The sequence below is a fragment of the Coptis chinensis genome, chromosome 3, assembly GCF_015680905.1.
Source record: "Coptis chinensis isolate HL-2020 chromosome 3, ASM1568090v1, whole genome shotgun sequence".
In the NCBI taxonomy this organism is placed as follows: domain Eukaryota; kingdom Viridiplantae; phylum Streptophyta; class Magnoliopsida; order Ranunculales; family Ranunculaceae; genus Coptis; species Coptis chinensis.
In genome coordinates this window covers 117,584,289-117,600,685 of record NC_141458.1, presented here as the reverse complement: position 1 = coordinate 117,600,685, position 16,397 = coordinate 117,584,289, and the positions used below count along the sequence as shown (strand labels likewise).

The window sequence follows — 16,397 nt, the reverse complement described above, 5'->3', positions numbered from 1 at the left end:
CTCTTTTTTTTAACTCAAAGGATTTTGTTTGAGCAATTGCCACTGCTCCACATGGATATTCCTTGCCACATGAGGACAATTTTTATGCTCATGCACTTTATGGAGGGCCTCTCCACCTCTTGCGATCCCAAGACTCCCCATGAGTCCTATACTAACTAAGTGAATAGTAAGAAGGTGTTAGTTTAGAAATTGGTATGCTTCTTAGATGACATCATGGAAACAAATGATAAAAAATAGTTATTATTTTTTAGCATGACTATAATTGATCCGTGAGCTATGTGCCTCTTACCCTGTATTTTGATATGGAGGATTGCCCGGTAACTTGTACTTTAATCTCTAATGCGCGTTAAATGCCTCTCATTCTAAATGGCTTTTTTACTAAGTTTTAGCATTTCTTCATCTAGATTAATCTTTTAAGTTTTATCTTAACAAGAATTTGATAATGTGCTTGATAACCGGGTTCATACATGTATGAACAAATGATATTATCTGGGGGTCACTCCAGATAGGAAAGCAAGAGCAATCTTTGGTTGATGCGCTCCGAGATATATGAGGGCAAACATTTGATTCATAAGAAAGAACTACTAAACACTTAACTAGCGTTCTGAGCCAAACTTCCCAGTTCCATAATCATCTTTTAGTTTCAACACACATTCAAGGTTGGAATCGGACTCCCTTCGAATGATTATATTAGAAATGTTTTACTTATCCCCTCACTATCCTTTATTCTTGCGGTCTGTTGGCCTTGGTCCTATGATTGCCTGAATTAGCAAGATACTGTTTAGTTGTATTTCTCCCCCTAGCCTGGATCGTGTAATCGTAGCCTCAACCAAGCCTACTGTGTCAGAAAACACAGTAGTGTCAGAAAGTCTACTGTGTTATCTGTCACTACAAGCAAATGGGATGACGTCTCAACCAAGCCTTCAACCAAGCCTTCAGTCAAGACAATTCAGGTAGGCCTTTTTGTTTCTTAACCTCCTTTTTTCTGCTTTACCTAAAGATTTGATCGCACTGCTGGTATTTGAAGAGAGATTAAATTATCTTCTCATTGCGATTTTCTATTCTAAAGGATGTAATGTTCTTTGAAAATTCGGTTGTTAAATGTAACTTCAACCGGAAGCACGGAAATTCCATCGCGACTGGTGTCTACATGGTTTCTCCAAAGAAAGGTACGAAGCGAATATGAAAACAGTAAAGTTACTGGATTAGGAAGGTTAAGAACCTGAGAAGAACATCAGAAGAAGGACTTAGAGGGGGTGTACCAAAGTTTTCCCGTCAAAGGCCTTAAGTCCTTATCCCACCTGTTTGAGGCTTTGGAGAGATAAGTCAAGCTTTTTAATGTCTTTTCTATGTGCGATATTGGTGAAAGCTCGCTTCTATTGTGGGTGAGGATGATACTCTGCGGTTTGGATCTTGGAACTGCCAGCTGTGCCGGTCCGATGCACGGATCAAAGAACCATTGACCGTGTAAGTCGCATCTAAGTTATTCTCGTGATATTTATGCTATATAGTGATCATATCTTATACTTGAAAATTTTAGAGATTTAACTTTATGGTCAATCTGTAATTAGTCGAGGCGTCGGTTAGGGGATTCAATGTTGATATGGAGCATCCCCGTTGGAAAATTTCCCTATCTGCTTGCCGAAAGTAGCACATTGTTATGTCTCGTACAATGTTTTTAGGTGTGATTATTTGAAAATGATCTTCGCATCCGTAGAGATCATCCTCGCATTAAATCATTTTATTTGAATATGTCTAAAGTCTAATTTGATTAAAAGATGTGACAATAGGAATCGCCCACAAGACCACCACTTCAAAATTTCTGCAACCCGCCTTTTGACCACGCTAAAAATTTTGGTGTGGAAGTCATCTTCACGAAAATTCTGCCTTAATGCATAATAGGCCCATCATTTATTTACTCAATATGCCGAGAGCCCACTTCTAGGCGTTTGTAGCCCCCTGAAGTCTCTTTCTTTTTACAATGTGCCCGTGAACTATATCTGCATCTTAGTTCTAGCCTTCCAGTGCCCTATGAAGTTATTTGAATGTCTTATTTTAAGTTGGTACCAGAAAATTTTCCATTATGTGTCGGATAACCTTGATGAGGTATCCGTTTAAATTTGATGGAAGCGCAAATAAGGTCAAGGTTTGGTATTTGGTTAAAAGAAAGAGCTGGATTTGTATCATGGCCTATCAACTTGGAGTCTGTAGTAGACTCTCTGTCTTTTGGTTTCGTTTATTCGGTTTCTTATAGTGTTGTTGTCATACACAATTGTGTGACAGAGTTTTAAACTGGTAATAGTCAAATATAAGCATTTATATGGAACTCCGATTACAATAAATATTGCAACATCTGAACTACATTTGGAAACCAAAGATATATATAAGTTAAATTTGACATTCTACACCTCTCTGATGTTGGATAAATATGTGGTCCATGCGAGAAGCATAAAAATGTTTTTTATGAATTGTTGTGAGGTGGAGCTGACATTGAGCATTGGATTTGGCACTAATAAGAAGAATTCAAAAAACTGCAAAGCACATTCGAGTCCGAGAATCGGTCGCTTCTAAACCAAACAATTATGAAAGAAGGGGAGTTGGATCGATCTCTCATCAATCGACGATGCGGGAGATCAATACGATGAACGAACAAACAAAGACCGAGCGAAGCGGTCGGTGCAAAGATTTGATAGGGAAGGCTTGCAGCAGCCACCTTGGCTTTTTTCAAGCTCGAGTTTAAATAGGACATGAACGTGTATGTATGTTGTTGTGTCCGTGCATTGGTGCATGGAGTCATGGATACTAATGTAACGTAAATCAGCCTCAAGATGTACAATTCAGTTTTATTGATATTTGCATTGGTTCGAGATCTGTGAGTTTCTTTGTTGTCAACATTACTTAACGGGTGAGAGACAAATAGTGGATGAGAAAGTTTAACTTCATAAAATTTGTTACACCGCTTAGATTCTCGTTGTTGTGAATGCAAGTCCCGATGAACAATATATCTTTGCCAAGTGAGTCGCGTTTGTGTCACCCTATCGTGTGAACACATCTATTGAAATATTGCCAATCGGTCTTCATGCACTCAATCATAAGAAGAACGCGTCGCGATGCACTAGATTAAGTTAGGTACAAAGTCCTTGAACTGAAGACAATAAAAGAAATACAAAATATGTGCGTTTGTATGTGAAGAACAGCCAAGGAAATACAAAATGTGTGCGCCTGTCGATGTGATGGAGAACGATAAGGGAGGAGGATTGAAAAACAAGAACAATTAGGTTCCTGTAATAGCATTTGTATGTTTTGAACTGCAAGGTGCACCATTATTATGATGTGAACCATTAGGAGTACTTTTATCGAATGAGTTTACCTTATAACGGACTCATATTCGAAATACGAGAAATAAAGGAATTTCAAGGTGGAAGTCAATGAATCGAAAGATTCATGTTGGGATCGCCACTTATCCCATTTCCATCCACATTTCATCAAGCTGCATGCGGTCACGCTAAAAACAAGGGTAGAGATAGCTTAATTAGGAACAGATGATGGATCGAGCCATTTTGCATTGATCATTGTATTTATATGTGTTAACTTCGTCCCCATAGTACGAAGTTCGCATGTCTTGGTTCCCGGCATGTGGTTAATCATGGGAGGCGATAATAGGTCGATATGAATATCCAAGGTGGAAGAAACAAATATATAAGTATGGAACGGACCCACGTAGGGACTGATTTGTGTGTGGGCGCATCGAAATGCTATTAGTCCCTTATTAGGTAGCTACAAATATCGTGGGCTGTCAATGGTTTCGATAACCCGATAACTGATCCGAAGTAAACCGATAAAAAATAGTTTGGGTTTTGGTAATTTGGTTTGCCTTCTACCGATAAAAAATAGTTTGGGTTTTGGTAATTTGGTTTGCCTTCTACCGAACTGAACCGATAAAATATTGATTTGGTTTTGATCTGTCCTCCATCAAACTGATAAGATGACATCAAATTGGTGTGGCTGAAATTAATCAATTTAATTTAAGATTTAATTAATTCTTATAGTTTTCGGTTCGGGTCGATTCGGTTTCGGTTTGCAATATATCTTATCTGTTTGGTTCGATTTCGAATGAAATATAATATTATCGGTTCGGTTGAGTTTGGTTTCGGGTTTCCAATTTTTTTATCGGTTCGGATTCAGACTTTTCAGAATTCTACCCAAACCGATCCATTAACATCCCCAGCTACAAAAATACAAATCATGTTCCAAAAGTAGTGGGCCTCTTGCACAAATGGAGGAAGGCCGATTGGACAAGTGGTGACAAACGTCGCGGACACAACAGCCCAGGGCAATAGCAGAAAAAAAATTAGGATGCCCAAGCATCCTAAGCTTTTTTGTTTTGACTGAGATTATGCATCCATCCAGGATTAGTTGTCTACAACTTAACATTATTCTGGTTACATCTTTATTACTAACTACTAACCATAATCAAGAAACTAGGCTGTATTTAGTATACACTACTGAATTTCCAATTATAATTAATGAAGGATTATATCGAACATGTTAGGGCATCACCAATGCATGCCTTTAAAACCTAGGGCCACGTCAGCGTTTTGGAGGGCAATAAGCTAATAAGGAGGAGTTAAAACTATATATCGATGGGTGTTCCAATGGAGAAGATGACTGCTCCTTTATAACATGTGAAACAAGACCAAAAAATCAAAAAGTGAAGTCATGTGCAAAGTTTCAATTACACTTTGGGCTTAAGGTCCTTTATAAATATCTATAGAAATAAAGACATATATCCAGGATGGTTAAATTGGAGGCCCATTTAGAAGCTGTGTTGGAAACAATTTTTCACTAAGGTCTGTTAAATCAAATAATTACAGTTATGAGATTTATCAAGCAAACACTATCACAACAAGAGAAACATATCTAAGATCATAAGTATTCTTTTATCCCCATTGTATCTAAGGTAAATAATGATTAGTAACTTTATTCGATTAGACCTTTCTTCATTGTCACTCTTCTCATTTATCTCTTTACACTACCAATTTGATTCTAGAGCTCAAATAATTGATGAAAACTTTGTTGTCTGTTATTGCAAGGAAACTAATAGTTGTTCATTGCAACAAATTCAACCATTCGATCAATTCAATCGAGGTGAAAAATATGAATTTTCTCTTTATAACAATGTTATTCTTTTACCTTTTTGAAGTTTAATGCATTTTCATGCAGTAATGCTGAAGTGGCCTAATGCCGAATCAGAGACCTAGCGTGCTTATTAAGTATTAACATACCGAGAAACTACTTTTATAGACCTTTTCTGGTAGTCTGTTATTAAACTTGCTTTCTGCAGGATGGATTTTGACGTTGTTTGAAAGAAATGCAATTGTTTCTTTTGTCAAGATGGTCCTCTACGGATTGAAGCCACCACAACTGGTTCAATGTCAACAATTTCGAAAATTGTACGCATGGTAAGTATGCTTCTTAATCGTTGATGTTTGAAGTTTGGACTACCTGTTTACTAAGTACTAGAGCATGCTATTCCTGTTAACTCATGGTTATGGATTCGTCAAGTTCAGAATGCTTAGATGTTTGCGTATCCAGATTTATAATATCATGGTAAACCACATGATATGCTATCATTGATTTCAACACTTTCCCGACTTGACGACGCATGGGATGATTATTAAATATTTATCTACAAAATGGAAACCTCCAGAGGGGAAGCGGGGGGTGGGGTAGATGATAGTGAGTCTCTCCTCTGCTGCAGAAAATTATTAAATTAAGGGGTTTAGAGAACATCATGCTAGATCTTAGACTTTGTGAATTATGAACATAAGAGGTGTAGAGAGGGAATTTTAGGACAATAGCATTCAATTTGAACTTTCATCGCGTAACAAGATTGGTTTTATGCATTTGGTTTATTTTGTATTTAAGCTTGAGCACACTTGATGCTGAGCTTCCATTCCTTTGCTTTCGGGTTGAAGATGCTCAAGGTCATGAAGCACCCGATACAAAGGCTCGCCATTTGTGTACACCGTAATGACTTTATCAGCAACAACTTTTGGTTTAGGTATGCGATACATTGGAGTTGCCTGCCTTTTTTCCTAGCTATATAACAGATGATGTAATATGAAAATGTAATGTGATTACTCTCTGATCTAACTGAACTTCAATGTGTTGTATGCTTATTAATCAAGAAATAGAAACTTATAAAACTTTGGGGGTTTGAGACCAAGTTTTGGAAAAAGTCGTTTCACGTTTTAACACCATACAACCATTGCAGTGTAGCCTGAAATAGTAAACTGTCTATGATGAGGTATTTTATTGCTCATAATTATGGTACTTCTCCAGCTTCTTTTCATGGATTGAAATGGCTGTCATCAGTTGCATCACTTCATTCAGGAGCTTATTTGTAATTAGGATTTTCATTCAAACGAGTGTCCTTGAGCTAGGGATGAACAACAACATTGTCATGTTTGGTGTCGTCTCATTGTCTGTTTTCTTTTTTTTCCCTTCATCTTCCTTTCCCTCCCTCAATTTGTTTCACTCTCACCATCTCGCAAATCAGATTTTGTGATTTTCTTCTCTTCCTTATTCTCTTCCCTTCCCTCCTGCAAACCCCAATCCCTATTTTCAATTCCTTATCTCCAATTCCCGACAAGATTCCTGATATTGTCACTGTCACTAATTCACTATCCGTTGTGGCAAGTTCTTCCCCTTTCGATGATGAGTTCTTCATTGGTACAAATGTTTTGTGATTTTATATCAAATTAAATACTCTCCTCCTTTCTGTCTTATATTAGATATATCATAATAAAAAGAGTGCTCACCTAAATTATATTTACACTTTTCGGCAAGTTTTGTTTAACATCCCGTGCATAGCACGTGCATCTTGCTAGTATTATATAGTCATTCTTCTCTATCATAAATTTAAGAAATAAACAAAAGAAAAAGAAAGTGGACCTGACCCATTGAATCATGACTATATCAGCTATTCTGATATTCAAATTCGATAGAGATGGGATTGTAGCCTCATAATTTTTTTTTCCATTTCCTTAGACTACGCAAGAATTTGTCGATATTTCCGATTAAATTCTCTTGTTCCTGGATCCTCCATAACAATAAATTATTATTCCGTTCCTGCGCGGTAAACGTTTATACCGAGTCACAAAGAGCCGCCTATTTTTTAATATCTTTCTTTGATTCCAAAAAAAATCAGCTGCTTATATCTAGATAGGATATTTAATTTATGAGAACTCCACTGACATTGTTATTGCATATGTAAACTTTAATCTAAGTCACTGAGTCTGTTGTTTGTTATGTGCTGATATTCGTAAAAGTATATCAAATTCCATAATTTCGTTGGTAAGTTGGTTCTATTAGGCACACGCAGATTGCAGAAGAAGTTGGACTTAGAAGTTTCAGCTGTCGCAACCAACTGGAAGGATCATAATATCATATCCTTGCGTCAATCAGTTATAGGCCAGGACTATCCAACTAATCCAAGTGTGGCGGTCATGTATTGAAATTTAGTTTAAGATTTTGTGCTGAAGTAATAGAATTAAGGTTCCTGAGATTGCGAGAAAAGACAGCTCTGGATGGATAGGCGTGTCGAGAGGGATATAGTTCACTCGGCCCTGACCTTCAGTAGTTCAATATTCATGGACAGCGGAGGGATATAATTTGCATGCTCGTGAGAGTTGTTTCAACTTTCAACAAAAAGTGGGTCTTAGTTCAAGAACCTTTTTTTGTTGTTGATAAATGAATTTATTAGGAAAATTGTATGGAGGGACATACAAATTACAGAACTGTGAGAGAGATCCTAAGTTCCTCACTCAACAGAGGGATAAACCCTGCGACCTTGCATACAACTTCTTCGAAACATCTACTATCTCTCCTATGTGGCACTCTAATATGAGAGAGTTAGTTTTTTTTTCTCTTATGTGGCACTATAATATGAAAGATAATCTTTTCTAATAGCCTACAATCTCACATACATAGAACCTCTTAGGAGAGTTTGAGTGTATTTCTAATTATTATATTTGGAGAGTTTGAGTGTATTTCCAATTCTTACATATTTGATCAAATAAAAAATTGCTAAAAATAGGTGATTTGTAAAAGGTAATTTCCTATTATGAATCAAACACTTTTAGTGTTCCAATTCTTATATATTTGATCAAATTAAAAAAAAATATGTAATTTGTAAAATTCCTTATTACAAATCATACAATTTTAGTGTCTATGATAAAACACCGATTTATTTCAAATATATTCTTAACACGGCCTCAAAACATAGTTAAAAACAATTATACAAAAAATAACATCACAAAATATATAATAGAAAATGAAAAAAAAAAATAACGGCAAAGCAATAATGACAAATATTTTTAAAAATTGCTAAAAAATAGGTGATTTGTAAAAAGTAATTTTCTATTACGAATCAAACACTTTTAGTGTTCTAATTCTTATATATTTGATCAAATAAAAAAATTGCTAAAAATATGTAATTTGTATAAACTAATTCCTTACTACAAATCATACAATTTTAGTGTCTATAATAAAACACCAACTTATTTCAATATATCCTTAACATGGCCTCAAAACATAGTTAAAAACAATTATACAAAAATAAACATCACAAAATATATAATAGAAAATTTAAAAAAAAAAAAAAAAAAAAAAAAAAACGGCAAATAATGACAAATATTTTAAAATATATATAATCTTGAATGAAACTAACGTTAAAAAAACAATTAATGGGAACCAAAACTGGATGCAAATGTATCGAACTAACTTCAAATAGTATTTAACGGAAAATCGAAACCTGATGCAAATGCAAACATTAAACTAATCTTAAAAAGTAATTAATAGAAAATTGGAATATATATGGATACAATTGTATTAAACTAACCTCAAAGAATAATTAACGGAAAATCAAAACTTGGATGCAAATACATCAAACTAACATAAAAAATAATTGTCGGCAAATCGAAACGGATGCAAATGCATTGAGCTAACCCTCAAAGATTAAATTAATAGAAAATCAGAAACGGATGCAATTGCATTGAATTAACATCAAAGAAAAATTAATTATTAATTGGAAACATGATGCAAATGCGTGGAACTAATATTAAAAATAATTAATGGGAAATCGAAACCGGATGGAACTACCGAACTAATCTAAAAAATAAACCGGATGCAAATGCATTGAACTAACCTCAAGAAATAATTAATGGTAAATAGGAAACTGGATGCAAATTCATTGAACTAATCTCAAACAATAATTAATGAGAAATCGGAAACTAGATGCATATGTAACTTTATTAAATAATAAACGAAAATCGAAACTGGATGCAAATGCATTAAACTAATCTCACGAATAATTAATGGGAAATCATAAACCGATGCAAATGTATTGAATCGACCTCAAAGAATAATTAACAGTAATTGGAAATTAGATGCAAATGTATTGAACTAATCAAAAGAATAATTAACGAGAAATCGAAACTGGATGCAACCGCATTGAACCGATCTCAAAAAAAAATAACTGAATTGGAAATTGGATGCAACCAGTATTGAACTAACCTCAAAATATAAAATAACTGAAAAATCGAAACCGGATGCAAATACATTAAACTAACCTCAAAACATAGTTGGGTTATATATTGTGGGAATGTCTCGGTAAGTATAGTTTTGCATTTAAAATGATATTTATCTTATCTCTTCCCATATGATTGGGAACTCTTTGCTATTCAAGTAGCTATAATATATATGAACTTCACCTTATTAGGCAATCTCACAAAACTTCAATCAAACTTCTATTATTAAACAACAAAATGAAGTTGAAGGGTTTTATTAAAGGTACATGAGTTATTTTTTTAATGGAGAATAAGGTTTTCAATGTTATAAGAAATTTGGTTGAGTGATCAATATAATATTAATATATAAAAGTTTTGTATATTTACAAATATTTTTCAAAATAATTAATATAACAACACCCGTTAAGTAGATAATCTTTGAAGATTCTACATAGTAAGTCATGCATAATTTAAAGAATAATTAATGGGAAATCGGAACCGGTAATCTTCAATGATCCCACATAGTAAATCAAACATAATTGACTTTTATGTCATGTTTGCAAGGACACTACAGATGGATCAATAGAAGTTGGTATTATACACCACATTGGATAATTAAAAGGAAATCGAATTGGAAATTGGATTCAAATGCATAACCGAGCTCAAAGAGTAATTAACGGAAATTGGAAACTTTATGCAAATGCAATAAACTAAACTAAAAAAAGTAATTAACTAGAAATTGAAAACCGGGTGTAATTGCATTAAACTAACGTCAGATAATAAATAAAGGGAAATTAGAAATTGTATACAAATCCTTGAAAAATATTTAATGGGAAATCGGAAACGGTATGCAAATACATCAAACAAACCTCGGATAATAATTAATAGGCGAAATCGAAACCTGAATGCAAATACATTGAACTAAACTCAAAAAATAATTAACATAAAATAAAAACCGAATGCAACTGCATTAAACTAACCTCATAGAATAATTGGTGGGAAATCGGAAACTAAATGCAAATGCATTGAAATAATCTCAAAAAATAATTAACGGGAAATCAGAAACCATATATAATTGCATCGAACTAACTTCAAAGCATAAATAATCCGAGACTAGATGCATATGTATTGAACTAACCTTAAAGAGTTATTAACGGGAAATCGAAAACTAGATCCAAATGCAATGAACTAATCTCAATGACTAATTAACGAAACATTGAAAAATGGATGAAACTACACTGAACTAACCTAAATGAATAATTATCGGGAAATTATAAATGTGATGTAACCGCATTGAACTAACCTCAAAAAATAATTAACGGAAATCGAAAACTTGATACAAATGTATTGAACTAACCTCAAAAGAACAATTAACATAAATTCGAAATTGGATGCAACCGCATTGAACTAACTTCAAAGAATAATTAACAAAAACCAAAAACTAGATGCAATTGCATTAAACTAAAATAAGATATTAACTAATGGGAAATCAGAAATTGATGCAAATGCATTGAAATATCCTCAAAAATAGTTAACTGAAAATCGAAAGTCGAATGTAATCAAGATCGTGACCTAAAAGCATAAATGTCGGTTTTTAGCCTTCTCACATGAGTAATTACGAGTAATTAGAAACCCAAAATGAAAGTGAGTTTAAAAAACAGACTCTTACATGTATGCAAACTATATAGAAATTGTAAACTATCGAACTAACCTAAAAACAATTAACAGAAATCGTAAATTGGATGTATATGTATTGAACTAACCTCAAAGAGTAATTAACGAGATTAGAACCGGATGCAAATTCAATAAACTAATCTCAAATACTAATTAACTAAACATAAAAAACTGGATGCAAAATTGTCTTGAATTAACCTTAATGAATAAGAAATAGCGTGATATCATAAAATGGATGCAATTGCTTAATTGAACTAACCTTAAATAATAATTGATGGGAAATCGGAAACTTGATGCAAAACTGCATTGAACTAACCTCAAAGAATAATTAATGAGAATTTGGAAACCGGATGCAACGTCTTACATTAAACTAACCTCAAAGAATAATTAATGAAAAATCATAAACTTGATGCAAATGCATTCAACTAATAACCCTAAAATATATTTGTATTATATGTAGGGGAATAAATATCTCGACAAATATAGTTTTGCATTTTAAGTAATGTTTATCATACTTCTTTATTGTGATTGGGAATGCCTTGCTATTCAAGTAGCTTAAATATTATCTTCACCAAATTGAACATTCTCAAAAACTTCAATCAAACTTTTATTGTTAAAACTAACAATGAAAAGAAGTCGATGAGTTTTATCAAAGTTTGATGCTTCCTTTTTTATAGAGAATGGTGCAAGAAATTTAATTGAGTAATTAATATAATTTTCATATCTCATAGCTATCGATAGTTCTTTAATATTTTTTAGAATAATTTAATATAACGGCACCCGTTAAGTAGGACACGCTCATGTGATAAATCTTTTCAAGTGAGAGTGGTGTATTCTTTGAGGATATGGAAACAATCAATCTATTTTAGTGATTTGTACACATTATTACGTAAAAAAAATGCTGATGATTTACCGCTAAATCACCATAAATCTAATAAAACTATTATACAAGCTTTAGATCGAGTTTAAGATAATTCTATTTGAAAATTACGGATTAATATCCTAAACCACAAAGTGAAGAGGCTATCTCAATTTGATCCCTTAGTTTCCAAAGACTTATACACCATAATCACGCTTTCGGCTATCTCAATTTGATCCCTTAGTTTCCAAGACTTATGCATGTCCATAATCGCTTCATTAACGTATTTCGGTTTATTTTTCAATAAAAATATATTTTGATTCAAAATTTGTTTGCTAAATCACCATAAATCTAAAAAAACTATTATACAAAGCTTAGATCGAGTTTAAGATAATTTTATTTGAAAATTATGGATTAATATCCTAAACCATAAAGTGAAGATGCTATCTCAATTTGATCTCTTAATTTCTAAAGACTTTATCACATAATCACGCTTCATTAACATATTTCGATTTATTTTCAATAAAAATATATTCTCGATTCAAAATTTGTTTGAGACATTTTATAAAGCCTTTTAAGCACACAAAATATTTAATATATCCCGGGCGTATGCCCGGGTCCAAAATCTAGTAATCTACTAAAAGAGGGATAAGAAGGTCACAGTTCCGTTATCTAGAACCTCTAATAATCTCTTCCCAAAGGATTACGAGATCCCTAAAGCGAGAATTCCTCCCCTCCATTGTTGTTGATATGATATCCAATACCACAAAGAAAACCTTTGTCCCAATGCAACTTCTTGAGGCCGAGATCCTTCTGCATGTCATTTTCAGTCACAATGTAGCTCATATCCTTTTGTTCCTGAAAATGACATCATTTCTGAGTCACCCTGTAGCCTACTTCTCACCTCAGGCTTTGTGTTCACCATTCCTCCAAAGAATCCGCTTGTGCTAGGCGGGGGGAAAGCTATAGTAATCGGTTGCACATGGATACTCCACAGCTACAGCAAACGAGGAGACATTAGGTCCTTTGTGAATAAGTTCGTCAGCAGTGAGACTACGCCCATGTATTGCAGCCGAATAGAACAACTTGACCTTCAGTGGGATGTTGCAGAACTTGTATCACAGTCCCAGTCTCTTAATCCAGACTATTCAATATTGTCGTTGCCGATCAGCGCTATTCATCCAACTCTAGATATTGTCTTCTTTGGTAATGACTGCTAGATCTTCTAGTATCATCTTGGAAGCAAAACAGTGGAGAAAATTTGTTGAAATTCATAACGAACCTCCACAACTCCAGACTTGCATTCTTCATTTAAAGATAGCGCACCATTCAGCCAAGTATTCAGAAACTACTCCAACGCCCAGTCCATGCATGGGTATATACTAGGTTGAAGCCAGGTTAAACACCTATCTAACTGAAAATGTAGAACAAGTTCACACCAACTAGTGGCGGAAACCTTTTAGTTCTTAAAACGTTAACTGGGCTGATTCCAACAAGAAGTTCAATAAACAGAAGGTGGAGAACTTCCAAATAAATCAGATGAACCTTATCATCTCTTTTCCTATGTCTTAACGTTCACCTAATTCAATATTTAAATATTGAAGCGCTCCCCTTTAAATTCCATTCACTAGTTGCTAGAGCTCACCCCGCAGTGAATTAATTCACTGCTGGAGTTCTTGACTGGCAATCCCCTATATTCAATCAAGTAAACTGGGACAGTGGGGCCTAGCGTTCTTCAATCCAACTGAAAGTCTCAACCAATCGATCTTCCTATCAGATGCTATGACGATTGAAGATAGGTAGGGATTATAACATATAACACGACAGTCGGATGTTAGTTATCAATCGCTTGCAAGAACAAACTTAAAGCATCTTGTGAATACAATTTCAGGAAGAATGCAACGCAACTTGAATGGAAATACATACAATTGGAAGAACCTTTGAAAAATGTAATGGGTAACAAAACCATGTTTCTCTTAAACAAAACCTAAATTAATAAATGAATCCACAAAACTAAAATAAACAAAGAATGATTCCTATTGTGAGAATGGTGTTCTTGTACAATTGTACCACTCTCATCTAAAATCACTACACTACTGTACCAAGTCTACAAACACACAGTTACAACTTACAAGTCTAATATGCCTTGGATGCACTCTGCCACACCTCAACAGATTGCTGATCTTTTCTTGTAACAACCATCCTATTTCCTCCAAAACCCAAGTTTGTAATTCTACTTTGACCACTATCTTTCATTCTTCCAATCACATTTTTCCTGAAGACTCTTTCATCCAACTCATCTTCATAATCTCTTGTTGAACCTATCAGAACCTCTGACCACAACTCCACATCACCTTGTTTGCTACAAAACACTTGGTTACCATGGCTTTCAATCTTACACCCTGCACCTTCTTTCTTCCCTTTAAACAACCCTTTTCTTCCATCACCAAGACAAATCCATGGATTCACAGCATCCAGTTTCCTCATATCAGCAAAGTAAACTTCGCCAGAACTCACCCCAACCTTGAAAATTGCAGATAAATTATCAGAAACTGTGACATCCGAAAAACAATCAATCTTCTCATTTATCCCCCAATGTACATTACCAGACCTTACATCCCATAGTCTAATATTACCCATCACACCAGAAGGTCCACCATGAGAACCTGCAGCCATAAGCAGATTATAACCAGGCACCCATTGCAATTTCGTGGCGGGTATTGCAGAATCAAGTTCAGCCCCAAATATTTCACCATGGGCAATCTCCGACACCGGGCTAAAACTATCCTGCATATCAAACACCATAATAGTATTGGAATTCCGTCTACCGGATTCAAAACTAGTAAACAAATGATTCCCAGATGACCCAATAGCCTGAACAGTACAATCAGACTTAGTCTGATTTTCCCAATTCAAAGTTTCTCTAACAAACCCTCTTTTCAAATCAAGTATCTGCAAACCCGAAAAATCAGTAGCACCAGCAGCAGCTAAACAAGGCGAAATCGCTAAAAGCGAATCGACAGCTGTAAAATGAGTCAAAATAGTAGATTTCTTCTTTAATGACCAATCAAAAGAAGTAATCTTACTACCATGTGCAACATGAAGTGAACCAGAATCAGTAGTAGAGATAACAGATGGTGAGTCTCTACCACTTAATGGCAAAACCAATGATCTTTCTAGATTAAACGCTTCAAATTGCGACGGGTTTGATAACGAGGACACAAGTAATTCACCTAAACCATAAAACTCAGCTTCAAAGATTAAATCTTGAAGATCAATAGTTTTAGCTTTAGATGGTAGATTACTAGTTCTTAACAAAGACAATAGAATTGAAAAAATTTCTGGGTCTCTATCAATAAAAGGAACAATATTTGAGGATGATAATGAAATTGTGTACAGAAGTGAATTTGAACCAGCTAAGGTTAGGGTCTGTTTGGTTGTTTGGAAAAGTTGTCCACCAACATTAATTGTAATTATATCTGGTTTTTTTCTAATTGATTGAAACTGGGTAGGCATGGTGTGTTTTTTTGAGATGAGAGAAGAATGGTTTTGAGGTTTGGCCTTATTTATATATGAAGAAGAAAAAAGAAGAACGTTGGAGTCTTGGGTTTCTAGAAGGTCAAGAGTGTAATTTGAGAATGCGGTCAAAGAAAGGTATATGAAGATGCGCAGAAGAGTGGAATTGGAATTACATTTGAGTGGTGTGCGGAATGAACAGAGAGAATAGTTGACTTGGTTGGACACGAGATGCTTGTTTTCGAGCTGTATTTTGTTGGCTGCTGTTATGGAGGTTTATGTGTAGATCCATCTGTGTCGTCATCGATTGGCCCATTACACACCATTAATCCACTATCGGGGTGTAGGGTCTTTCATCTTTGATATGCTAGTTAAGGGGTTTTTTTTTTTTTTTTTTCACATAATTTTGCCACTTTTAATCATTGTTCGTAATCATAGTAACATCACAATAAATAAAGAGAACAGAGATTATGGCCTAAGGACAAAACCAAATAATAATTTCGTAATACTTTCATTTTTTTTCATTTCGCAATAAGTTCTTAACCGGGTTAATTTTAATTTCTCTATAAGTCTTATGTGAATTTAAATTTACATAGTTTCATTTTCATATGCAAATATAAATTTATATAGTTTCTTTTTTATATATAAATTTAAATTTGTATATGTAATTTTTTTTTTTTCATATGCAAATTTAAATTTACATAGTTTATGGCCAAATTAAAATTGAAGTAGACTTGGGGAGAAAATATTTGGAAAAACTGGGATCTCAGCCCAAT

General features: G+C 34.2%; 1 protein-coding gene across 1 annotated transcript; it reads right to left on the bottom strand.

The window, feature by feature from the left end:
• Positions 1-14,058: 14,058 nt before the first annotated feature.
• On the bottom strand, positions 14,059-15,899 carry LOC147513513 (BTB/POZ domain with WD40/YVTN repeat-like protein). The gene has a single exon (XM_086596586.1). The coding sequence runs from the start codon at positions 15,619-15,621 to the stop codon at positions 14,242-14,244; it is 1,380 nt and encodes a 459-aa protein (XP_086452712.1). The 5' UTR covers positions 15,622-15,899; the 3' UTR covers positions 14,059-14,241.
• Positions 15,900-16,397: the final 498 nt, after the last annotated feature.